The 26495-nt window shown below is 41.7% G+C and overlaps 1 protein-coding gene and 1 long non-coding RNA gene across 2 annotated transcripts in view; both read right to left on the bottom strand.

The window, feature by feature from the left end:
* RNF11 (ring finger protein 11) overlaps positions 1-11014 on the bottom strand; it is a 31391-nt gene extending 20377 nt beyond the window's left edge. The window contains exon 1 of the mRNA XM_051625417.1: positions 10536-11014. Within this exon, the coding sequence (XP_051481377.1) occupies positions 10536-10658 (123 nt within the window). The 5' untranslated portion in view covers positions 10659-11014. The remainder of the gene's footprint in view (positions 1-10535) is intronic.
* A 3983-nt stretch (positions 11015-14997) lies between these two features.
* The window catches only part of LOC127387275 (uncharacterized), a 28438-nt gene continuing 16940 nt past the window's right edge, over positions 14998-26495 (bottom strand). The window contains exons 2-3 of the long non-coding RNA XR_007890082.1: positions 22553-22672; positions 14998-15191 (exon numbers count right to left, since the gene is read on the bottom strand). This is a non-coding gene — a long non-coding RNA (uncharacterized LOC127387275). The remainder of the gene's footprint in view (positions 15192-22552; positions 22673-26495) is intronic.

Genomic DNA, 26495 nt, shown 5'->3' with positions numbered 1-26495 from the left:
TTTTGCTTTTCAATAACAATACTGTCACACCAGCAGTGCCATCTTGGTGGAACCTTCATCTGTATGATCCAACTAGAGCAAAGAACACACTGACCCCAGGATACCACGTCCAGAGTCCACTGCAGAAACTCCTGCCAGCATGAAGGCATCATCCAATTCACTCATTAACCAAGAGGTAATTGGTTGTTAATCAGCCACAGCACATGGAGGAGACACAGAGACAAGAAGTTCTGTATATTTCAGCTGGGAGTTGGGACATCTGACCTTCACCAAAAAGGTAATTAAAAAAAAAAACAAAAAAACAAACCTTCTTTCCTACCTCAGCCTAAACCTTTAGTGCTTTTCTCCTCAGTTCATCATCTCAGAGTAGGTGACAACTCCATAAAGACACTTCAGCAGAAGCTACATATATGGTAAAGTGAACTTTTCCCCAGGAAGCTCTAAACCTGGGTCATCTTGCTTCTTCTGGGAGGTGGGAAAAAACGGGTGAATTTGTGAAACAGACACTAAAGCAATGACTTACTCATATTTCATAAGCTAAATCGAAGATTCATGGATGCAACTGCAACACAAACAGAACAACCAGGAAATCAGGAAACATCAGAAACTGGCAATAGCAATTAACCAAGTACTATTATAAAACAAAGTCTACAGGTGTTAAAATCTTAATTTCAGCATTCTTAACTAAATCTGAATTTTGAGCATTAGTTTGTTGATCTGAGACTTTTATACAGTTCCACTGAAAATAGCAGTTCACCACTGTCTATTAAGCAGTAGCACAGACCAAACCAGTTTAGCAGTTTGGTATGTCTGTAGTCCAGCAATGCTTGCACCTGTTTGCTCAAAAGCTGAAAGCAATCCCTTCCTTTTCTGAACTTGAAATAAAATTAATGTATTCAGGCAAAATAAACACGGGTCTTAATCTACACTGCAAAATTATACAATGTCTGAATCACAGATTTCGACAACCATGATAATAACGTGCTGTGATAAATGTTCAGTGCACAGAATAAACTCTGTATCTGGGTTTAATTACAATGATGAATAAGTCAGACATGGGCATCGTCCCAGAGTAGTCATGCATTATACTGTCCCTTAGATACTGAAAGAATGGAATCTGATGCACTTTGATCTCTTAGATAAGTCTCCTGCAGCTCTGAAACAGAAAGGGCAAAAGCACCCGGCCTCATCCAATCCTCCAACATCCACACACTGCGTCATAAGATATTTGGATCCTCCACTACCAAGATTCATCTTATGGGAATAAATAAAGTCAAATAAATATTGCTTCATTTCCTTCTGGCTAGAGCTTGTACATAAATCCTCAGGAGAGCCATACAGAGCGATAGTGGTGAGGACTACAGGGAAACTTTACAGTCTCTACAGCTATCTATCTATAACATAGAACTACTGTCCAAGTATATATTTATGGGTTATATTTTAGTCTGACTTTTTAAAGCAGTTTTGTCAGGACAAAAATTAGAAACTGGCAGGATCTGGTAAATTTAACTGCTTTAATTGTAACTGCAGGATAGCAGATTCCTTCCTTTTGTCCAAACCAGCAGTAACTTATTTTTTGCTTACCACTGGACTTCATTAAATTTTATTAGTCATAAACCCAGAGTTTCCTTAATGTTTCTAGGACTTCCCTCTAATGGCACATGGGCTAACTATAATCCCAAGCTCCAGAAAACTCAGCATTGCCAGCCAATTGAGCTTTGTCTTTGAGAATGAGGTTATCCCTGCATGGACATTTGGCCTTGGAGCTCAGTGAAGCACATACAAGTTCTGCTTCTGAACTATACCTCTGGAAATACTAATTGCTCCGAGTGGGGAAAAAAGCAGATGAGAGAGCACAGAGGCCTCTCCAGCATCCAAAAAATACCATCAAGAGAAACAAGTTTCAGTATTGCAGGGATAATAGTCTGCACATTCATCGCTGCATGCTGGGGCTAAGGGAGGAACTGAATTTCCTGAGTCACAGTTTCTCTTATTCCTCCCACAGTTTCAGTCCTGCCTCAGGCACCTCAGGTCTACATCATCCCTACACTAAACCAGTGGCTAAAAACAGAGGCAGGATGAGAAGGCTCAAATATAAGCCCAGCTCTTGACACGACAGGGCGTGCAGGCATGCGAAGCAGAGCAGGCGTGAGCGCCCTGGTGGGTCAGCAGAAATGCCCAGTGTGATGAACCAGCTGGTTGTGATTTGGCTGACACAACTGCAGCTGAAAGGACATATCTTTTATCTTCTCCTCCAGTTCCTGCATGCATCTGCTGTTTGTCCATGCCACAGGATCGTGGCCCAGCAGCTTTTACGCCACTGCCATCCTGACTTTCTTTTTCTCCACTGAGGAGAAACAGAGCAGCCAGAAGATTCCTACGGAGGGCTGGTAGATTAAACAGCTCCCTATAACTGTTTGGCCTCTTGGAAGTTGTTTCATTAGTTCATAGGAAAGTCACAGTTGATTTGCTTCAGTCCATTCCACAGATCATTATCTCTTCAAAACATAAAACTGGTTTATTTTCTGTGGTTCAGAAATCGAAGTCCAGATGTAGGACCAGCCACAGCTGCTGATCGCCGAAATGAACCAGTGGTCCTAGATTTTGGGGAGGGCAGCAAGGCTTGTTTGGGTTGGCTTGCCTGAAGGAATGCACAATCTCCCAGCATAAGGAAGATTCATCATCCTGATTAGGCAAGATTTCTTAATACCATCTTCATGGCCTCTTCATTCCTACTAATTGAGCAACTGGAACGCAGGCTGCCAAATAAATGCTGAACTATCAGATTCCAAAACAGATTATAGGAGACTTATCTATAGCCTTAAACAGATCTTCTGATAAAGCTCCCTCTCTACAGCAGCAAGTTTGTAATAAATTCCTGCAGAGGTTCATTTTATAATGGAAGAACATTATTTTATGAAAATCCAATTATCATGGAACCCTTTAAAAAGAGGAATTAAATTACTAAGCACGCCTGCACTAAAGATAAACTTTATTACTCCTTTACAGGACACTAAAGCACAGACCAGTTATGTCATTTGTTAAAAGCTACAAACTAAGCAGAAGGCTGAATTAAGAATGCTTATGCTATGGCTGCTAGAGTGACTTTTTGGTAGATTTGGGGGGCTTTGTATAGGTTTGGAGGCGAGTTGTTTTGTTGGGGTTTTTTTTGGTTGAAGCCCAGAGTGCAGTTTTATGCAGCAAGAAGCTACACGTCAACTCTAGCTCTGCTGGGATAGGTCCCTGCTATGGCCACCCCCTAGGAGGCTGGCAGAATGACAAGCAAGATAGCATCTTCTACAGAAACACATCCTACCTTCACAAAGCAAGACTCATCTTCACTGCTGAGACCTTCCCAGTGTCAAGACAAATTCTTCTCACTGGTCTAAATCAAGACTGAAGCTTCCTTTGCATTTTAGAGTCAAAGGAATGGTGACTCTTCATCTTTTTTCCCTGGAGAGGTTTTATTCTAACTCAGTTAGGACATCCCTAAAAACCTGCTCATTTTTTAATTCCTTGGTCTCTTAGGAACTGTTTCATGAGCTCATATAAAAGTCATGGCTGATTTGTTTTAGTCTATTCCACAGACCATTACCTCTTCAAAGTATAAATATGTTTCTCCTCATGTGTCTGTGGGAAAGCAAAAACAAGGACAGGCACAAAGACTGGAAGACACAAATCTGTCACAAGCAACTGGTGTTATTTTTAGTTTCTTGACCCTACACTCTGCAACCAGTTTGACCACAAATATTACCAGTGTCTGAAGAAGTGTTCATTAAACCAAGCTGCTTTCCTTTAAGTGATGAACAGGGACACAAGCAGACAGGGAGGGACCTTGCCTAGCATCTTGATTCATCTTAAAACATTTATTGCAGAAATCCATCTACAACAGCAAGCAACACTCCAACAAATACGCTTATAAACATATCCTATTCTCTCAAAAATTCCTCTTGGAAAACCTTCTGGCCAAAATGCTAGGAACAGATCTTAACCAATTGCCAACTCAACAACTCTGAGTCTAGAAGCTGACTAATTTTCAAAATTTGAAGACAATAACAGAGAACTCAAGTATCAGCATACACTTCCCATTTCCTCTAGCCATGTCTAATTTATAAACAACTGGAGTTAAAAATCTATTTTAAGCAGGCAACAAATTACAATATTCAGCCAATATTCATTAAAATACTCATTAAAACCAGTTTATTAATGGGTATTTTCAAGATCAAAGTTACTTCACTCTGTGACACCATCTGGTATCTTTATTTTCAGGTTTGTCTGCCTTCCTTTTTTCTCCCACTGCTCCCCCAGCTTTCTTCACTAGTAAAATGATAGATGGCAGCCTATGCTGAAACCAGTATGCATTAAGACAAGAAACACAGGTGCAGTTTTTTCTAACTGTTATCTAGAAAGGAAGTCAGACTTTGCACCCTCAGGAAACCTTCCATCCTGCACCAATTACCAGCAACAAAATTCTCTAGACAACTTGCTGCCTTTTTCAGACATGGAAGGAGTAAGAGGTCATGGCATATTGTTTACTAACCAAATAACCTTGGATAGTAATTACAGTGATGTTCATAATACATGTATTTCATTACTGTCTGGATAAACTAACTGTATATCCTTATATGGGTTTAAAAAGTGTTTATTACTTTGCATATACAAATAATCTACCAGAACTGCACCATTGGAAATGGAGCACTTACAGATACTCTGAATGCAGCTGTCTAAATTGTATCATAACTACATATCTGGATTGACTTTATCACTTTGTGCTTGGTCTTTCACAGAGATATTATCTAGAATATCAATGTATCACTCGTTCATTTCTGAGAATTAGTTATATAAGGTAGCATAAGCAGGCATATTTTTGAAAAGAAAAAAACACAGAACATCACACCAGCTTACTCTAGCATTTCTCATCCAAGCAGCAAGCTCTCAACTTCAGTGAGAAGGGAAAATGATGGAGGTGCTGAAGCAAATTTCCACCCATGGCACTGCTGCCAGAAGGCACTAGCCAGCAACAAACCAACAGAGTCACACGCTTGTTTGAACCCCTCTGAAGCTTCCACTGGAATGAGGAATTCGGACTGAAACGAGGAATTGGGACTGGAATGTTATTTCAGTTCACATCCACAAATGCAACTATAATTCAGAGAGGTCATTAACAAGATATGGAGTGCAAGCAGAGAAAAGGGCAAGAACTGCATGGGCAGTTTTTAAATATATTCATTTATCTTACATGCAAGTAAACTTAGTAGTTGATTTTCTTCTTTCATGACTAGTTTTCTGTATGTAACCACAGAGCCACAGAATGGTTTGAGTTAGAACCAACCTTAAAGATCATCTAGTTCTAACCCCCCTGCATAGGCAGGGACACCTCCCACTAGATCAGGTTCCTCCAAGCCCCATCCAACCTGACCTTGAACACTTCCAGGGATGGGGCTTCCACAGCTTCTCTGGGCAACCTGTTCCAGTGTCTCACCACCCTCACACTAAAGAACTTTCTCCTAATGTCTAACCTAACTCTCCCCTCTTCCAGTTTTGATCCATTACCCCTTATCCTCTCGCTACAAGCCCTTGTCAAAAGCCCCTCCCCAGCTTTCCTGTAGCCCCTTCAGGCACTGGAAGGCTGCTTTAAGGTCTCCCTGGAGCCTTCTCTTCCCCAGGCTGAACAACCCCAACTCTCCCAGCCTGTCTTCGTAAGAGAGGTGCTCCAGTATCCCAGCCCTAATGTTTTCCCGTCATGTCTTTCCTCCTCTTATCCTGTTCCAACATCGACCAACAGTTCCAGCTTTGCACAATCACTCAATGCCAAACAATACTACTGTTGTCTTTCTTCTTGCTAGATACCTGCAATCGCTGATGATAAATCATCTCTCTTGCAGCCCAAGAGAGCTTTGTATGGATGTTTCTATGAACAAGTGCAACTGCTATATCAAAATTATTTTGGTTTGCAACTTTTAATGATATTAATTACCAATTACTTTGAGAAGACAGCAATGGAAAACCAATGCAATACATTACTTAAGTCACGACAAGAGCATAATAAAAGCTTTGTTTCTCTGCTGAGCAAAATACATCTAACACAAGCATCCACAGAAATGCAAACTATTTCATTTAAACTGGGGACTTCTTCAGCATCTTGGAAAAGCAACACTCCGGGGCTGCATCTACTGCACTGTGCTCAGGCTGAGGGAATCATGGAGGGCAACTTGTTAGGGGCCAGGGCCACCCTCATCACAGGCTGCTGTGCCACCTCCCTGCACTGGGAACAGCTAGAACTAAGCAGGACAAGACAGATGGGGATGAGGGTACGATGCGTACAGGCAATGTTCACTTAACAGAGGAGGCCAAGGAGGCTACTGCAGCAACCTAAGTTTAAGGGAAGCCATGAGACATCCCAAATTGCTCTTTCAAAACCTGCTGTCCCCAGCGGCTCTTGGAAGATTATGGGAGTACGACATTGGGTTAAGCTCGTGTTTGTGATCTCTCATCTCATTTTGTGCCTACAGTCTAATGAAAGGAGTATTCAGGACAAAAGGTTTTAAAATAATCCTGCCAAATAAAAATTAAAACAAAACAAAACCCAAAAAAAACCCCAAAAAACCCCAACCCAAACCACAAACACTAGATCCACTGAAACGTTTTATCTGGGTCTGTAAGATAACACAGAGTGGTACTAAGTACCAGAGCATGCTTTGGATCTCTTCAAGTAGAGGGGTAAAATATTTTTGTACTCTTACCAGCCACATCAACATATCAAACATTATTTTATGAGTTCAGCATCAATACTTTTCTCATGCTTTCAACTTAGCAAGTGGTATACATCTGCTTTAGAAGGCTGCACTGCATTTTGCCCACTTTTTAGAAACTTTGGGAGAAAAGATGTGAAGTATTCTGTACTTTGCTGTGTCAAATTCCAAAGTTTAACAAACCAGGATATTACTTCCTGCAACTATTAAGGGACTGCTTAAGAACTGCAATAGGAGACAAGGATTAAGAAAAGTGTCACATTTGTTCTGCTAAATAAAGTCTTCGAGAAGAACTGCTACAAGTAAGATAAACTGGAAAAAAAACAGTGAACTTATATGGAAAAACAGCAGAAGGCATACTGCCAACAGATGGTGAAGAAGTCATACACAGAAAAGGAAAACAAACTTGAAAGCATATTCAATTTTGAGGACTTGAGCAAAAACAAAACCAAAGCTAACTCTTTCCTAATCACAGATTTACTGGTTAAAAATGGAGCTGCATGTGCTTAGCACTTAGAAAAACAGTAGTAATTTCTGGGTTCTAAAATGGAGGCATTCAAAATTAGCCTGTCTATGAAAATGTTGATCCACTCTTGAAATCACTTCTTTTCCTCCATACACACAAACACACACTTTTTTAATCACATCCCATGTTAGCCATTAAGTTTGATGGACTGCAAAATGGCTGATGTTTTAATGGACCGTGTTCTCATTAACTCAGGTACTGGCTTAAAAAGATGCTTCCTCTCTGAAGCTTTTCTGCTGTAGCTTGTAACACATCCTGCCACAGAAACTGAGAGCGGACAGGTATATGCAAAGTGACTGCATGGAAGTTATATTTCCCATTACTCCATGTGTCCATACTGCAAATTCAATTTTCAGTCTCACTTTTGGAAGCAGAAATTTTATACAGTCAGTTCAACAGTACTCCCTGATGACAGAAATTTGACATGCATTACCAAAATTATTACCAGGGGTGCTTTTTGCAGTTGGAAATAAGTAGCTAAAGAAAAATTATGGCTGAACAAGATTCCCATATGGATGCCCACAGCACAATCCTGTCAGAACATGAGAAAGTATTTTAAGTGTCAAAATAATACAGGAGTCAGTTACGAGAGACATAAAAGTCATTTTCTACACCTGGTGCCTCTTCACCCAACAAGCTTCCCCCTCCTAGTTTGCATACCTTGCAAGATCTGGTCAGGAAGCTGACACATCATTACAGCAAACCCAAGAGAAGCAAACATACCAGATTTTATTCTCTTCTAAAATATGTCCACTCTATAGCTGAAATTTCAGTAGTTAGATTTTAAGTTTTCATCTCCTAGTTTCTCGCACACGCTGCTAGTTGCCACAAGGTACTTTACAAACTAAATTTTATCTTCTTTCTTGCTTCCCTTCCTCAGGTCTAGATATTCTCATAAACTGGTTAAGACACTGTGAAAGGAGTAATTATCACAGACAAAGACAAAACTCCTAAATTCCCATTTGTAACACTAAATACAAGCTGCTACTTGAAAGTTCAAGTGAGAGAGTGTCCTATTGCTAGCACAAGAGAATAACAGAGCATAAAGAATTCTCCACCTTTGGAGTCTGTCTTGTGCATCTTCTAAACTCAAAACGACCCAAAATTATAAATTCCCTCAACCTCAAAGTGCACCAAATGCTGCACAATATTGTAGGTAAGGCCTTTTCTCCATCACAATCAACCATCACAACATCACATCCAACCACTGTCGTTAAAGATCTGTGGAAAGACCAGCTTTGAATTTTAACTATTTGAGACACAAAATGCTACTTTAAGGTGAAGCTTTAGAGTTGCTAGGATCACTGGAGGGGATTTCAGGACAGCCAGGGACATGTGAGACAGACATGCACCTGTGGGCACATCACCCAGTGCTACACAGCTCTGTCCAAGAGGGCAGTTTTGCTATGAATGCACTTACTAAATAACAGATACCTGTCTGCTCACTTCTTTTACTGCCTACTATCTTCTCAGTCAGCCATCCATACTTATGAGTAGGAAGTTCTTAATTAAAAAAACTTAAATTTAAAAAGAGCAGTGATGGAGGAAGAGTAGATCTCTACACTGCAATCCAAACAAGAAGGCTTACAGAACACATATACTTGATTCAGACTAACAGGTTGTTTTCAAAGGGGGTAAAAACCCTCCACAGGTCTTCCCAGGATCACAGATGTAAATGCACCAAACAGCATGAACAGTCAAACTTTGTATGTTGATTTGACAAAAGTACAATGCATTCCTAAATGGCATGGACAATTCAGGCTTAATTTAGAACAGTACAACCTTTAAAAAAACTTAATCTGCCACCAGGCACTTTCCATTTATCAGACTTCAGCAGACATAGTTTAGAAGACAGAAAAAAAACCTCCCCACATCAGGAAATTTATTCGAGTACTAAGCCTCTGGACCCAAACAAAACAAACAGCTACACACTGCCAAGCAACAGAAGTGCTGCTTCTCTGCAGCAGGAGTGGCTGCTACATATGGGGCTCTTCTTCAGCACTTCAGGGGCTCCCAAACAGGGCTGTAATTCTCAAACTTGTTAAAGCATTTGTAGATTATACGTCTGTCCAGTTAAATACTTCCTGTAGTTTTGTTAATTTTATGTCCAGGTCTGCAACTACTGAATTACTCCCCCCTCCAGAATTTGTCTCTCAAATGTCATCTCTATAGATTTCTCTGAAACATATCTACCTCAGCCAGGAAAATACTTTTGAAACTTGGATAGAATGTGCAGTTATACCACTGCACTTTTGACATTTTTTGCCACTTTTTTTTTGTTTGCATTTTTAGTGCTGTACAGCTGTTTAGTGTAGATGGCTTCTTTAGGCCCATAATCATTTCTGTATACGGGGATGGGGATGACCAGGAGCAGAGCAGTGCAACCCCAAGTTCAGCTCTGCCCCTTTCCCCAGCCCCCCCCCTGGAGGGGCAGCCAAGAGCAGGGCTTTCCTTCACGTTAACGCCATCATCCCTCCACATCCATGTTCTCCTCCGCTGGGAGACAAGTGGTAAGAGAAAATACCTGGCTATTATTATTATTATTATTACTATTTCCGCCCCACCCCGACTCGTGATCAGGGTGTAAATTAACAGATCCTCTCAAGAGACAGAATAAAACTCGACAATGGGAAACACTTCCCTGCTGGTGCCTCACACGAAGGAGGGAAATACGATCCAGTGCGCTGGGAGAGTTACTTACTGGGGCTCAGATGCTGCCAGAACCCCGGGAGCAGGGCCGGGACAAAGCCCGGGCGGGACACGCGCCGCCGGTCCCGGCGCGTCCCCCGGGCAGCGCCAGGCCAGACAGTGATGTCACCGCCGGCAGCAACAAAGGCCGCGGCCCCGGCCGGACACCCAGCGCCGGGCCCCCCTCCTCCTGCTCCGCCGGGACCCCACGGCCGCCCCCCGCCCGGCAGCGGGGCCGATCCCCTCCGCCCCGAGCCAGGCCCGGCCCGGCCTGCCCGGCGCTCACCGCCGGAACCTCGCCTCCCGTCTGCCGAGAGAGGCCCGAGCTGCGAGAGCGGAGGAGACAAAGCGGCTTCCCCCCCGGTACGCGAGGGCGGAAAGGGAGAGGTCCGGGCGGCCGCCCAGCGCAGCAGCGGCGGCGGGAGGGCGCCAGCCGCGGCCCCGGCCCGGCCCTCAGGGCGAGCGGCCCGGCGGCCGCCCAGGCCCGCGCCCCTCGCCTCGCCCTGCCCAGGGCCCCGCCGCCCGCCCCGCTCCCCCCGGCCCGCCGCGCCGCCCGCCCCCTCCCCTACCTGATATGGCGGCGGCGGCTCCTGATCCGGCTCAGCCCCGTCCCCGTAGCTGGCTCTGTCCGACTGGGATTCGTGGAGCAGCGAGATGTCATCCGAGGTGGGGGACTTGAGGCAATTCCCCATCTTCCTCCCGGGGCGCGGGGCTCTCCCTCCGCCTCCTCCTCCTCCTCCTCAGGGACGGGCCGCCAGCCCCCGGCGGCTCCGCGCCCTCAGCCTCCCCGCCGCAGCGCGCAGCCCGCAGCCGCCCGGCCGGGGAGGCTCATGCCAACCCCGGCCCTAAGCGGCTTAACACCCGCCCGGCCGCCTCCCGCTCGGCTTCGCAGCCGCCCCGACCCCCTCAAGCCGGGGGGGGGGGGCGGGCAGGACTGGCCTCCCACCCCCCGGGGGCCGGCGTGGGGCAGCAGGCTCCGGTGGGCTGCGCCCGCCCCGCGGCAGCCCGGCGCGGTTCTGCTTCCTGGTCACCCGCTCCCTGCGCACTGGGCTTTGTCGCACAGGCCGCCCTGGCTCCTCCTCTCACTCCTCCCTGCCAGGCCGGGCTCAGCAGCCGCCAGGCCCGGCGCGGAGGGGAGCCCGGCCCGCCCCGCGGGGTAAGGCTGACGTCGCCGGTGAGGCGATGGGCTCCCCCCGGCCCCCAGAATGGTGGGTCCCGCCTTGCTCCACCCCCGGGCGCGCTTTGTTTTGGTTCGCTGGCCGGGCCCGGCGGAAGGGCTGCCCTGGGCCGCGGTACCGGCAGGCAGGCCTCTGCTCTCCGCCGCGGCCTCGGGGAGCCCCGGCCCGGCCCGGCCCGGCTGGCAGTGGTTCGTGTGAGGCCGAGGAGCCTTCCCCAGCGCGTGGTTCAGCCCCGGGCTGTTCCTCGGGGAGGAAGGAGGGTTCCTCTGGTGCTTGTCGCTGGCGTGACTCGGGGTGTAGTTGTGTGTGGCTCCCCCAAAGTGGAGCAAAAAGAAGCAGCAGGCACTTCTGGTATCGCTTTTATGTTTCTGAAGGTGGTCTTCAGGCTTTTTGTGTGCACATAGCATGATCAGCTACATGTGAAAAGCAGGTATTAAGGCTGTTTCTTAATTAAAAATTACCGGTATTAGTATAGATAAGTATAGATAAATGCACATTTCAAGAGAGTGAATGTCCCTCTTTCACTGCATTAGCATGCTAGCACAGAGGGGAACAACACTTTTTTTATATTTTTCCTTTACAAGATGATCCTTTGAATGTTCCTTGCAGGAATCCCAGTCCATTGTCATCTGGGATAGTTCCTCAAAATCCTTTTCTGGCTTTTGGATTCGGCCCATAGAAAATATTTTAAAATCCATTTTGTTACAGTTTGTGTTTTTTTTAAGTGAAGCAAAATCGGTGCAGGTGACAACAGCTAGAAAGTATGGCTGGTAATGCAGGACACCATGGCCAGTGTTTATCAGAGGCTTCTCTGCTGGTCCATATCAGTCCTAGTTTGCTCTAGAGCTTCCATCTTAGGTCAAAGTATCTAAAAACTGGTTGTCCACAGTGGTACATCTAGCTCTACAACCTTTACTTAAGCATTTGAGAGGTCCTGAGGTGGACCCCTTAGCCTGGGAGCAGAGTTTTTTTCTGATTATCCTAGAGTTCTTCCTTGGAGATTTCATTTTATTACTGTTGAGGAACTTCGTTTTACTGCGTAAATCACTGGATAACTTAGGCAGCCCCAGTGTAAAACCTGTAGCAATAGAAAAGTTGTTACTGGCGTTTTAGGGGGTACAAACAGTTTTAGGCTTCTCTAAGAAACTGAGAATGAAAATGGTGCATGAATGCGTTGCTTGTGATGGAGAGGCTTTGCCAACGACAGTTGTACATGACTTGGTCATCTGGGTGTTTATCCTGTGAGTATGTCGCCTTGGTTTAATTAGGCAAGAAGACGTTGGAGAGGATCCAGCAAACCACTGCCTCACCTAGTCCTAGTGACAAGGTTAAGGCAATGTCAGAGCTGTGAGAACCTGGTGGTGAGACTCCAGCGCCCTTACTGGTCTTTTCAGCTGTGCAGTGGTAACATCAGGAAGAACATTACTGACAACTAGAAAGACTTCCTTACTCGGTTGTCATTTCATGGTTTATTCTCTCTGTGGAGCTTCAGCCTATGTTCTTGGTGTAGCTCAGTGTAGGCCACAGGTGTGTGCCACAGTGTGCCTTGCAGTCCTGCAGTGAGGAGGTCCTGTGGGAGCAAGTGGTGCCTCCTCACTGGCTGGCATGCCAAGGTGTTGTCTCTCTGCAAACAATCAGGCAAATACGGGTTTCTGGTCTCATCCTGATATGCAGTCAGGGCATAGCTGGTGCGTATTCTGGAGTCCCACACTATAGGTGTTGCCTTTCTTTATCTCATCTCCAAAAGGAGTGACTACTAAGCCAAGTTAAAACCTTCCTGTTAGGAGGTACCAGATGCTCCAGCCTGGGCTCCATTTGGAAGACAAGAGACTTGTCAAATGCCAGAAGAGATCTGCTTTCCATGATGGACTCACAGAGAACAAAAAGGAAGCAGTAGTTCACATTTGGCTTTGCAGCATGACAGACTGCAGCTGTGAAAGCTCTGAAAGGGGAAGAGCTATTACCGTTCATTACTGGGTTCTTCGAAGTAGGGATGGTTTAAGCCACTTGTTTTTCTAGGCCATTCACTCCTGTTGTGTCAGGCAGCTGGTTAATAATGGCTTTGCACCACCAGATCAAAAGTTGTACAGTGGTCCAGGAGCTGCAGAACGGAGAAAATTATTGTGTTCATGACTGCTTAACAAAAGGTTTTGAAAGACCTTTTCTGTCCTCAGCATGGAAAAGTTTTTTTACTTACTTTCTTCCATCAGGCTTATTTTCCTAGCACTTATAATCTCTTGTTATGTTCTTATCTTCCTTCTGGGTAAGATTGTTCTCTCAGTTCAGATACAGAAACCCAGTTAACTTCTGAGTGCAGGCTCTCCATGCCACGTTACCCATGGGTTCAGAGACAGTGCTGTTTGTTCAGGTAATGTTGGTGAATAAGGCACTTTACAATTTTAAAACCTTTTTCTGGAAGTGAAGGCCTTGTATGCCTCTGGAGAATGGAAGTAAATTACATTCTTCTATTATATATGTGAATCTGATTATGGGAATGACTGAGTTAATTTGCCTGGTTCTAAAGAACACAGCATCTTTAAAAGGCACATGATTATTTTTTGTTTTGTTGATTTTAGCTGAACCGTAGACATTTCTCAGTATGTATTACAATTGTATATTGTTTTCCAAGGGAGGGTGAATGCAACACTAGAAAGCAGTTACAGAATTGATACATTTCCCGGAAATGCACTTTGTGATGCAGCGTTTTGCTCATGTTTCTAAAAATGACTTAAGCCTCTGCTTAAATTATTCTTGTATCACAAATACCACACATAAATTTATCCCAGAGACTATCTTGGTAAGGGTGGGTTTTCCATTACTGGCATTAAAATGTTGCTTTCCATAACAGCTGTTTTCCATGGATCCAAAACATTTTATCACCAAGGAGTGTAATTCCTACCTTCTCTGTGCACTGGATCTCCTACACTGTATGTCACAAAGAATATAAAGGACACGTATTTTGGCATTTAAAAAAATACAACAAAGCAGACAGTCATCATACAGAAGTAACCTCTTCAAATAAACCTTCTGTCACCCAGATCCTTGGTGAATTTTGTGTAGGAGGCAGTTTTCCTTTTTCTTGGTGTACCACATATTACCAGTCTTGACTTCAAGAATGATCAGAGAGCTAGAAAACATGATCTAAGAGGAGAGTCTGAAAGAATTGGGGTTGTTTAGTCTAAAGAAAAGGAGAGGAAAGTGTTGGGGAAAGTGGTAATGATCTTCAAAAATATCAAAAAAGTTTCTCTCCAGGGAGAAGGAATACATTTTTCTTCATGTTCCAGTGGATCCAGGGCAAGAGTTGATGGACTTGGAGTAGGAGATTTAAGGTAGACATTAGGAAGCTATTTCAAACTGCTGAAGTAGTTTAGCACTGGAAATGGTTACCTGGTAATCTCACTTACTGGAGGTTCTGAAAGGCAGATTAGGTCAGATGTCTCAGGAATGGTTGTAGTTGCAGTAGATTATACACAGATAACCCCCAAGTGGTTCCAGACTGGTTTATACTGTTTCATTTCTCTGGGATGATTTACAACAGATGCATTACTGCTGTGTTATTTTCATTCTCACCCTTCTTTTTATCCTTAGAAAATGTTAGTAAGAAAACATGGTAGTAGGTTAAAAATTGGGTAAGTAGAATGGGTGGTGAAGTTTCCAATAGCAGAATATTAAGTTATTAATAATACATAATAATGCATAATATTAATACATTTACTGCAGGACAACTGTTGTGTTTGAGCAGGAGTGTGACTTGCTGGCACATCCCCCTGACAGACTTTGGGGCTCTTGAGTACTGGGATGGCATTCAACAGGTAGTGGATATTCAATACACAGAAATCTATCTTTCAACTAATCATCTTTTAAATTTTAATTTTATTTCATTTAAATCAACTTTAATTTAATTTTAACATGTAATGGAAGTGTTGGTCTTCCTTCACCTTTTGCTGTGTGTAAGTACTTCCCGAATTCTCAAGGAGCGAGCTCCAGAGTTCACCAGTGGCCAGTGTGTCAGTCATCAGGTACTGCCACTGCAGGGTCAGGGATATGCTGCCAAAGATGTAGGGGAAAAGTAGATATTTGGAATAGCAGGCTTAGAAGCCAAAATTACCTCAACTAATGAGGAGAATTAAGTTGAACATGACATCATGTCATCTGGATTTTACTTTTATCATGGAGACTTTTGGTTCAGTTCACTGCAAGGCAGTATCCAAAATGCTTGTTCCTATTTGAAACAGGATTGGGGCATTTATCATCTGTCCAAGTTGAATACGCTTTCTGCTGTGCAACTTAAAACATCTTTTGTTCACCTTCTCCTAAGTCTTCCTGTTTCTCTGGTTTTCACCATTTTTCCCATAGCCTGAAGTCTCTTTTCTTCCACTAGGGAGTGATAGGTCCTCTACTATAACAGAGTGATAACATGACATATGGGAAGTTTAATGAGAATTTACAGAGTGTGGCCCTCTGAAGTACAGCTCTGTCTCTGTCCAAAATCACCTGTATCTTTGTCATTCCTTGACAAAAAGCTGTTGAAATGGTTTCTGGATACTGAGTGATGTCTGCAGGTACTGTGTTCTAATTCCTTGCAATCTCAAAATTTTTCCTAATATCTAAGATTGTTACAAGTCAAACTTTTTATTGTGTGTCCTGTCTCCATTGTTGCAGTGACTTTAGATATCTGAATACTGCTACATTGCTGCTTTGTTTCAGTCTTTTATTTAAGGAACATCATTTGTAAATCTCCCATCCATTTCACTGATCTGCAGACTCCTCCTTTGGTCCACTTTTTCAGTTAGCATTGGCATCCAAAGCTGGAGAGAGTACTCCACTTGAAACCTCAGTGCCAAGTAAAGAGAATATTATTTAGTACATGCAAAGGTGCCATTTATCAAACTCGGTGTGCTTCCTTTTTTCTTAATACAACATCACTGACTTCAGTTTGTAGTGCACTGTCACTCCCTATCCTTCTCTGGGTAATTCCTGCCTACTCAGATTCTCTTGTTTTATGCTTCTCCAGATGGTTATTCTGAAGGGTACTATTTTATGTTTCCTCTTGAAAATCTGGTCTGTGGCAGCTTAGCTAGATGAATTGCAGGAGACAAGGTACTGAAAACTGCACAGAAGGAAGGTGATGTGGAATCACTGAAGATTTTGTAGAAAAGTAGTAGGTGATTGTGAATGCTGCTGGCACTGGGGAGGAGTTAGTCTTTGGGAAATTAACTTTACCATCTGGCCAGAAGTGTTTCCTCCTCTCAAGGTTCAGGTTTACTTTTTGAATAGTCTATGTGTGTGCACCCTCCTCTTGGAGGCTGGAAATTTATACCAGTATCTGCTTTTGCATGCACAAACACTTCTGTTGTCTGACAGAATGCTGTGTTTTCTGCAAAAATTCAGAAAACAACTATATCATACAGAAGATCGAGTCTTCTTCATTTCTCTCGTGCTACAAGAAGGCAGTTGTACAGTCCCAGTTAGTCTGTCCTGGTTTGGTTGTGTAGAGGTTCCTATAATAAGACATGAAAATCTCAATAGTTTAATATTACTCACTTGGCAAAAGAGGAAGGAGGCCTTTGTTTTTAGCAGAACAAACCACATACTGTTTAAACAAACACTTCCCACACACAGTGGCAACAAGACAGTTAAAGCTACTGTAAGTCTGTTCCTTTTTTTTTTTTTTTAATGTTTCAACATTTTTATGTCTAAAAATAAATTTTCATTTATTTGGAAGTGCATGGCTCCAGTTAGTTTTTATAATAGCAAACTTTTCCCTCTTTCTGTTAAGTTTCTAGAAATTACAGACTGTGGAGGTACTTTCTCTAACTTTTTTTTTGGACATTATCACCTTACCAGGAGCACCCTAACAGTGGACTTGCAAACTGCTTTAGAAATTCATATTGACTTAGGAAATGTCTCAAAACAACATACACTTGGTATTTTGGACTGTGTGCTTTTCCACAAAAGCTTGTTTAAAAAGTAAATGACCTTACAGCATCTCTGCAAAGTGTGGGAGGGTTGTAGTGGTGCATGTTGCCATGAGCTGAACACCAGCACAAAGCAAAGGTTAAGGACAAGGTCAAATCACTTTCTGCTGTTTTGATTTCCTGAGAGGTTATTGTTTTTACAAAAGAAGTGGGGAGTGGGGTTTCTTTTGTGAGGACTGTTCCTATGCCAGAAATTGAAAGCAAGGGCCAACAGTGTTTCTGTCAACTGTGATGCCATTCAGAGCTTTTGCATCAGAATCTTGATTTTGGGTAGGAAAATTTCCGTTGTAGAGGCCCCATCTTGTGGACAACTGATCAACAACTACTTCGGCACAACAGATTTGAAATATTTAGAAAATCTGAAGGTATTTTGGTAGTCTTTGCAATAAACTGGGGAGTACTCTTATTGCTGGACAGTATGGAAATTTTGTTCTGTGTAGATAATGGCATAGACTTCTTGAAGATGATTTTCTCAGGTAGGAAATAGTGAGTTACAGAGATGCTTAGGAGTTTTTGACTGACTCCTTTTGTTTCTCAGTGATCCAAACCCTCTTTTGAAATAGAATTCTTTGCTTTGTTGATGGGCATCTTTGAGGAATTGTCTGAGCCAGGGCAAAACCTTTGAGAAAAATGCTTGTTGTCAGTTTTTACCTCAGTCTGCTCCTTAAGGAAGGAAATACTGACTTTAGCAATATACAGAACTAATTATTTTACCTGAGAGCAAATTCTGCTGGAACCAGCATGTGCAATAAAATGAAAAGTCTTTCTTAGTGTGAAATGAAGCCTTGAAAGGAGCTTTCTGGCTCCTTTCTGTGAAAGGTGTTCCTTCCTCAGTAGACAGGGAACAGCAGATGCTAGTTCACCCCTCTAGGGAAGAGTGTATGAAGTGGGAACAGCTACTTAGAATTCCTGTACTTAAATAACGAAGCAGGATCAATTCGTCAAGAGAAGTGCAGGCAGATGTTAGTATGGTGTGAAATCTAGAGAAGAAGCTGTAGCCTAGGAAAAGACAATGAATATGTAAAAGTTGTAATGAATGGGTATTGGAAAGCAATAATTTATTCCAGAGGTGTCTAAATAGGGAATAATGATTGCTCAGAATCCCTGATCCACCAGGTGAATTCATGGTAGTACAGAGACAGGACAGCCCCTGGTGTAAAGGACAGAGTATCTCCTTATTCTGAGCAGAATGCTCTAGAAACCAGTGTTGGTAAAAGCAGAAGTCTCTGGACAAGGATAAGACAAGGGCAAGCATTCATACTTTTTGTATTAGATTGGATTAGAAAGTTCAGTTGCTTGTGTATGCCCACATGAGAAGGGAGCCACTCCTGTAGCCCCTCCTGCTGCCAAAGCCTGGCCATGCAAAGCCAATATAAAGTTGCAGAGTAACATGAATCTCTTGTACTCACAGATTCTATCAAGAAAATACAGCAGGACTGGAAACTCAAAAGTTTAAGTGTAAACTTGCAGTAATCCACTGGCAGAAGAGTTGTGTAGGTGTATAAAATTGGTTTGAAAGGGAATGAGGAGGCATGACTTAGGAATTGCTACTTTTTAAATATAAAAAATTAGTGCACACTTTAGGCCATGTTAAAAAAGAAAGGAAGTCTTCATCCTTATCTCTTTATTATGCACATTTTTGTAAGCGTTTTCTTTGGTTGCCTCTAGCCTTTCTACTATTTTAAATATTTGCATATTAAGTTACTGGTATAAAATTGTTAAGAGAAGTAATAATATCAAGTGATCTAGCATTTTAAAAGATAGAAATATTTTCAATGCTCATTTGAAAAGAGAGCTTAATATGTTACTACAAAATTATATATATGTGCCATTGAGCTCTGAGCACTTGTGTTTGTAATATAAAGTGTTCTCTTATATGTGTCTCCATAATGACATTTAAATTCCAACTTTGGTATGTAATTTTAATACAGTACCTCGTGTTTTATTTTCAGCAGTGTAGGATTTTGCAGCTAGGTGGCTTATACTTCAAAGAGATTCTTCTTTTTCTTATCAAAAGGAGGAAGGCTTTTGCTCTACCTCTTTATGAACTCACCAGAGCCGATCCTTCATGCCAGAGTTCATGATTATTGACCAGACAGTGTTTCATCTTGGCAATTGACTTCTGCAAGAGTACAGAGCTGTAGAAGCTATTAAGGAACAATATTGATGTTACTGTAGCCTTTTACCAGAATCATTACTTGAAGTATACAGTTCATTACTTAGGTTTTCATGTCTGTGGTGTAAACCTGTTCCACTACCATGCACCTGTACTGTCTCTATCTTGTGTTCCTTCCTCCTCCAGCCCTGTCCCTTCCTGTGGAGCTGTGGTGGTTCCAAATTGCCCTAACCCCACTGCCACTTTTGTTAGTCACTGCCATAGGATCCACTTCCACAGAGATGGATCCTGGTCCCTGTGCATAAACAGATCAGCAAGATAAGGAGAAGGAAAGACCTCTGGCCCCTCTTCCAAGCTCTGTCCAAAAGGCTCAATAATCCTGCCATTCCTTATGGTAAGACAGTTTTTCTGGTATTGATGTCATGAACATTCTAAAATGGCATCAGCCATTAATTATCATCACAACTTTTAATTCTGGGTTTCTGTTTCAAATTTTCCCTAGTTCAATCAGAACCAAAAGTTAATGCCCGTTGGCTAATTTCCAGTGCATGCCTCCACAGAACAACTGTTGCCTTTAACTGGTGCAAAGATCAAGGCTTGAACTGACAAAAGACATCTGTATCTTGGAAAACAAATTAATGTTTATGTTTTAATTTATAAGTTCCTGGCTCTTTTATGGTTCCTGTTTTTCAAGTAATGTCTCTTTGGATCCTTAGCTGATGGAAAGTCAAAATGGAAAAGGCCCATGAGAGAATTATCACAATACAACATCTGGTCTGCATTGGAAAAAGCTGAGAAATATATTCAGCAGCTCTGAGGCACTTTGAAAGTCAGTCCATGAAAAATCACACAGGTTGTGGCCACCTGGGCCAATCTACTGCTGTTTTGGGAAGAGCTACTCTGCTTCCTAGCATCTGAATTTTAACCTCACTTCAGCACGATATGTGAGAGCTAGGAGTGGTATGAAAGGTGTTTGCTTTTCATAATGTTAATCTGAATCCCAGCGTTGTCCTAATTATATTCTGGTTTTTTGCCAGTTTCCCAGTTTTCTTTTGAGCATGTTAGCTGAAGAGTTGAAAGGCTTTTCCAGGGCTTTTGGCATAGCTTTATAGGAGAAAGGATGGGAAGGACTTTGTGCATTTTTGGAAGAATATTTTGTGTCCTACTTTAAACTATTCCAGAAGGTGAAAGGGCATAAGCTAGACTGCATATTGGCTCATGTACTGGTATGTCACTAATGGCAAGGAGTTTTGCTTTACCTAATTGTTCCTGTGTTCTGGAGTCCCAGACTATGAGAAATGCAAAGATATCACGGACCAGCCCAGGCAGTAAGGGTACCACTGGATTCAGAGGGAACAAACTCATTCCACCCCATGGAACTTTGGTCCTTTAAGTCATCATAGCTCATGCAGAACAGAAACAATTTAACATGTATAACAAGAAACACTGCAAATTGTTTGCCAAACAAAGGCATATACTGCAGATGGAAGAACTGATGAAAATTGTTTATAGTTGAGGAACTGAATGTGGTTTCAGGAACAAGGTTGCTCTCTTCCGTGCCAAGACAAACAAATCTGGTAGAACATCTCATTGCTTTAGGCTGCCTGAGGACCCACTGGAAAGTCTGTGGACCTTTCTCCACAGAAAATTTGTGTGTTGTCAGTACATAATTGCATTGTCCACAGTTGCACTTTGGCAGCTGCAGAGGAAGTGGAAGATTCTCAGGAATACATGAGGGAGAACTGGATTTTTGGCTCCTGAAGCAGTGTAGAGTGCTTTTGGAAACCATGGAAGTTTATGAGTTGGATGTTACTGCTACAAAGGTTATCTGTGAGTTAAACATAATGGTCATTAATCTGCTATCTTTAGAACTCAAGTCTAAAAACATGATGAAATTGAGAATTCATACTCTTTAGAATTGAAGTTTTCCAAGATGAATTCATTCCTACAGAAATAACAGATTTGCACTGTTAGAGGTTTTCAGTGTTAACCTTTAGAAATACTCTGTGCACAGATGTTTTTACAAGGCAGTGGATAGTCATCCCTAACAAGTATTTTTAGTGGGTCAGTTACTTAGGAAAAGCATGTAGCACCAGCATAAATACAATCCCTGATGCTGACATAAAATATGTATTAGCAGATCAGTATATGTTGTACTACCCTGGTATATAGTAGGCCCTGAAAATGTAAAACTAATTGTGTTCTTAAAATTCTGTTGTATCTTTAAAACAGACACTGGAAGAGAATGCCAGCAGCATTCTGGGTTGCATTAGGAAAAGCAGTGCCAGCAGGTCATGGGGGGTGATTATTTCCCTTTACTCAGCACTAGTGAGGCCACAGTAGCAGTGTTGTGCCCATTTTGAGGCTCCCCACAACAAGAAGGACATGGACCTGCTGGAGCGAGCGCAGGGAGGAGCAGTGAAGATGATTTAAGAGACTGGAGAACTGTCATGTTTTCCCCAAAGAGATTGTGGAGTTGGCATCCTTGAAGATACTCAAAACCCAAGCAGGCAAGGTCCTGGGCAGCCTGCTCTGGGTCATTCTGCTTTGAGCTGGGTTGGAGAAACTGGATGATCTACAGAGGTGCTTCCAACCTCGGTGATGCTGTGAATATTGGAAGCAGTTTTCTTAGGTCTTGTCAGCGTTTTAGCTGGAACTTGGCTGGGTAGGAATCCTAGAGAAAGCAAGGACTGTGGCCCTTGAAATACATCCACATGACTGAGGCTCAGAAAAGGTGTTGTGGTTGCTGCACGCTATTTTGAAGATCTCATCAGAGTGATATTTGGCTTAAAATTACAAACACAGAAGTGACTTGGGTCTTATTATCAATGTCAATACCTACAATGATCTCTAACCTCAGCTGGACTACAGATGGTTAACAGCCTCTCTCACTGTCTGAACACCTACTTCAGCTTAATCTTGCTCTAGAAAATCTTAACATATACTTTATTCTATAAATTAGTATTTAGTACTGTATGATGCAGAATTTGTTGGCTTGTTGCAGACTTTCCTTCTTTGCCAATCCTGATATTAAGAAATCAGAGTGTATTTTGACACATACTATAGGCACATACTTTCGACTCAAGGAGCTGACAAAGTCATAATTTGAGCAAGGTAAAATCTAAATATATAATCACATTGCATGTTCCGTGGCACTTCATACAGTTAGCTTGTAACTGTTCTTTTAGCACCTTCAGAATAAGAAAGCTGAAATTTAAAAATGGCTTGCATTTTGTAATAGACACAAGATCTCTATGGAAAGGTAGAGATAATTCATTTTTGTAGGTCACCTGAATAGTGATAGGAAGATTTACCTGTGGCTTCCATCATGCAAATGCTGAGGAACCTACTTGCAGTATTGAGAATTCCTGGATCCTCCTTCTTTAGAAAACTCCTTGTCTTTCATATTGCCCCTAAGAAAGAGGGAAAGCACTCTGGAAAATAAGAAATTGAGGAACATTACATAAGGATTATAAAGCATTTAATTTAATTTCATTTTATTTCATTTCATTTCATTTTTGCACTTCAGCAAATGAAAGAGTAAGTAACAATAAGATAATAAGTTTATTTTCCATGTATGGAGTTTCATTGTGTGTTATAGACTAAGACATAAATGTAGAAGTAACACTCATGCTAATTATCAGAAACTATCATATTTTCCTATGGCTGTATCATCCTGAAGACACAAAATTAAGTCTTCAGACCTAAATAATATATGAAGGTCAAATAAACTTAGTCGTAAGTTCCCATCTTCTACAACCACTTTCCCCTGACTTACTGCTTTTAAGGCATATCTCCTCTGATTGCAATGATCTTCCCCTGGGATGGGTTTTTTGGTGGGGAGGCTGTTATTTTAAAATGAAACCTCTAGCAGCAGTTCCTACTTCTACTGTTTTTATAAATTCTTAGCCTATTATATCTGTCCAAGCCTGGCATAGCTTCAAGTCAACCATTTCTCAGTAATACAGGAAATTAAATCTAATGTCCAGTAAGCATAGAGGCTTATGCAACTGTCATTCACTGAGAAAAAATAAATAAAGTATTAAATAACATAATAATTTCACCTTGTCTTTTGATAGCTAAAGAGTTGTGCCCTTTGTTTTTCTGTAGGCCAAGTAGGTGCTGCATTTGCACTAGAGGAGGCTGGGTTTATCCATCCCTTTCTGAAAACTTCCTGAATGTCACCTCAACATTCTTCTCTTGTTGAGGGACCCCCTGAAGCTTTCATGTCTAGGGTTTGGTGCCCATCTCCACTTTTCCCTATGGTAGGAACCCCCTTGGCTCCCCAGCATTAGGGGCTGCGTACCCCATAGTCTTCCCCTGGCAGTGCTGGCTGCTTTCTCACCCATTCTTTCCCTCCCAGAATTTTCTCCAGCCTGACCAGATTTCTGCCTGTTCCATCCCATTTTCTGGTAATACCCACTACAATTCTGTGTTGGTGACATTTAAAAATACAGAACTCTGACTTTAAGCCATACAGATTAGCACCACAATTTCAGGGGCTTGTCTCCTACATGTATTAGTTTAGTAAGTGGATTTTTGCTGAATACTTTTAAACTCTTTGTCTGGCTTCTGTAATACATGGAGTGATAACAAGGTTCCATGCTGTGCAAATTGGTTTTGCAGCTGATACACTAATTCTGGAAGAAATCAGTCCTTGCAGAAACCCCAAGGGAATTATTTGAATATAGTGCCATGCTACTTTGTTCACTTTCAGGAAAGAGATAATTCAAACTTTCAGGAGACTTCCAAGTCTGGAGAAAATACCATTATGGAAGAACAAGGTTATTTTTACCACACTGCTAGTTAACTTCCTTTCTAAAGCAAATCAGCTGAATGAGACACAAAATAACATTTTCACCTGCTCAGGAAAATAAGAAAGGTCAGCTTATAAAAAAATAAACTGAGTTCAGTACAAGAATAGACTTGGCACAGTCTCTTTTGTGCCACTCACCCCGGGTTTACTGTAACCACTGCTGCAATTTTCTGGATGAAAACTTCCATCCAAATACATCCAGAGCCATTAATAAGGCTGCACTAGTGTAATGATTGCAACAGGAACAGATTGTACCTGGATGGTACCTAAGGAGAATCTCTGTATTTAATATGAATAAGGGGTAGAAAATCCCTTATTTTTTCAGGAACAAATTTTTAAGTTAAATTGAAAGTAATTTTAATAGTCAATCTTTAAGAATAATCACTAAAAATATGCTAGGGAATTACTGAGCACAAAAAATTAAAATTACTGTAATATTTACTGTAATATATTTATATAGTATTTATTAATATACTAAAGGAAAACAATTTTACCCACATACACTGCTTCATCTTTTTGAGAGTTTTTTTTTTGTTTATTGAAAAATGAACAAAATAAAATTGAGTTTTTAAGAAACAGTTCTAAAAATATCTGTATTGTAAAAATTGTATTGTCATCATCATGTTTTAAAAGGTATTTTAATTTTATGAGATATTAAGGGGGGAAATGGCATTTTACTTGATGTTCTTTCATAAAACAGGTACAATACTGCTATTCCCAAAGGAAATAAACCAGTTCCAAGAAGGGTGGTGTCTGTTCTGGAATGATTGATAAATGGTTCCAAATATCTACATAAAAAAAGAAAGTGTAATGTTTTAATGTTTAAAGTTTTAATGTGAAGATAATGTTATTGTGTGCATCCATTGTGTTCAGACTGTTCTGTCTCTGATGGCCCAGGAACTCAAACAGCTGTGTTAGTAAACCATGGTTTTCTAAGATAGGCTTTATACTGAGCAATATATAATTGCATTACATGACATTTTAATTAACTCTAACTTCCTAAAAATCCATATTGATGTATATTCTGATCTTCTCTGATGTTCTGTTTCAGAGTGACCTTATGGAATGGACAACCCTCAGAGGCTGCTTTGCTGTGTTAACTCCATTCCTGTAATCCACTCCAGTCTTCATTTTTCAGCTGGTAACCTCCGATAATGAGCAAAATATTTAAAAAATGGTTATTTAACAAAGACTAAATTTGACTTTGAATTTCATTGTCATCTAGGTTTCTTTCTTGGTGCAGTACCTGTAAATCGGATTATTTGCAGCTGACAGTCTCCAGAGCCTGTGCCACTGCCAGTGCTCTACTCCTCATCCCTCCTCTTCCGAGGCTGTGCAGCAGTGATTATTTACCTACTTTACTAATCATGGAAGAATAGAGAAGGGTGGAGGCTGGGGAATCCATGTGAGTAACATGTCACCCAAACGCAGCCAGAGCCACAGCTTCTGGGTAAGATCTGCAAACCCCAGGGCAGATGAGTTTCCTTCCCTGACTGACAGTGCTCAAGATCTCATTTTAGCTAGACTGAGACTTTCTGTGCTTGGTTTCTTCCCAGAGTGGTTTGGTTTTCTCAAATGCTACATCACTGCTCAGAATTAACTTAGATGTCAAGCAAGCATCCCTATAAAAGTTTGTTAACTATGAGTATTTGTTCAATTTTGTTGCTGTTTCTCAGCAAGCACTTCAAATGGCCGCCAGTTCATCTCTGTCAGAGATGATTTTTCTTGTGACTTGGCTTGGATACTATTCTCACCACTGAGTTTATCTTTCTGGAGCAGGACATAAGGTTTTCTCCATGTGTGCAGTGTTATAATTCTGACTGCAAATCTGGTTGCTTGGGATACTTGTATGATTAGTGTCTGTTTGCACAGCAGCAACAGAACGGGGGTTCAGACACTGCTAGTTCATCAGGCAAGAAGAAGGACAAATACTTTCAAAAGCTACCACTTTTCTGCTGAGCTGGTACTCAGAAGAGTTGGTAGAAACTGCAAAGACAACTGAGTACACGGATGACAATATTTATTATACACTTTATTTCGTAAGTGGATTTTTTAAAATAAGTTTTTAAATTTAGTTATTTTGCTCTGATTTAACAAATCGCGTGCGAATAGAATTGTTGTTTTTTTCCAAAATGCCTGCTCTTGTTGCCTCTGGTCGACTTTTCATACCGTGTAGAAATGTCCACAAGGTGGTGCCACAGCTAAAAAGTTAGCAATAAATCAGACAAATATAATTTGATAATTCTACCTGCTTTTTGTAACTGACTAAAGCATCTGCATGATGAAATAATTAGTAATTCTTTTATAAACATAATATTATCTGGATTTCTAACGACATCACAGGTTTGCAAGGTTTTTTTTGTATCAATCACATACATGTAGACAGAGCTGGGTGTGTCTGCAGTCTGAGTGGGATCACTGTAGATATTCTCTATGAGCTC

Source organism: Apus apus, chromosome 7, assembly GCF_020740795.1.
Source record: "Apus apus isolate bApuApu2 chromosome 7, bApuApu2.pri.cur, whole genome shotgun sequence".
In the NCBI taxonomy this organism is placed as follows: Eukaryota; Metazoa; Chordata; class Aves; order Apodiformes; family Apodidae; genus Apus; species Apus apus.
This window is presented reverse-complemented; position numbering and strand designations above follow the sequence as displayed.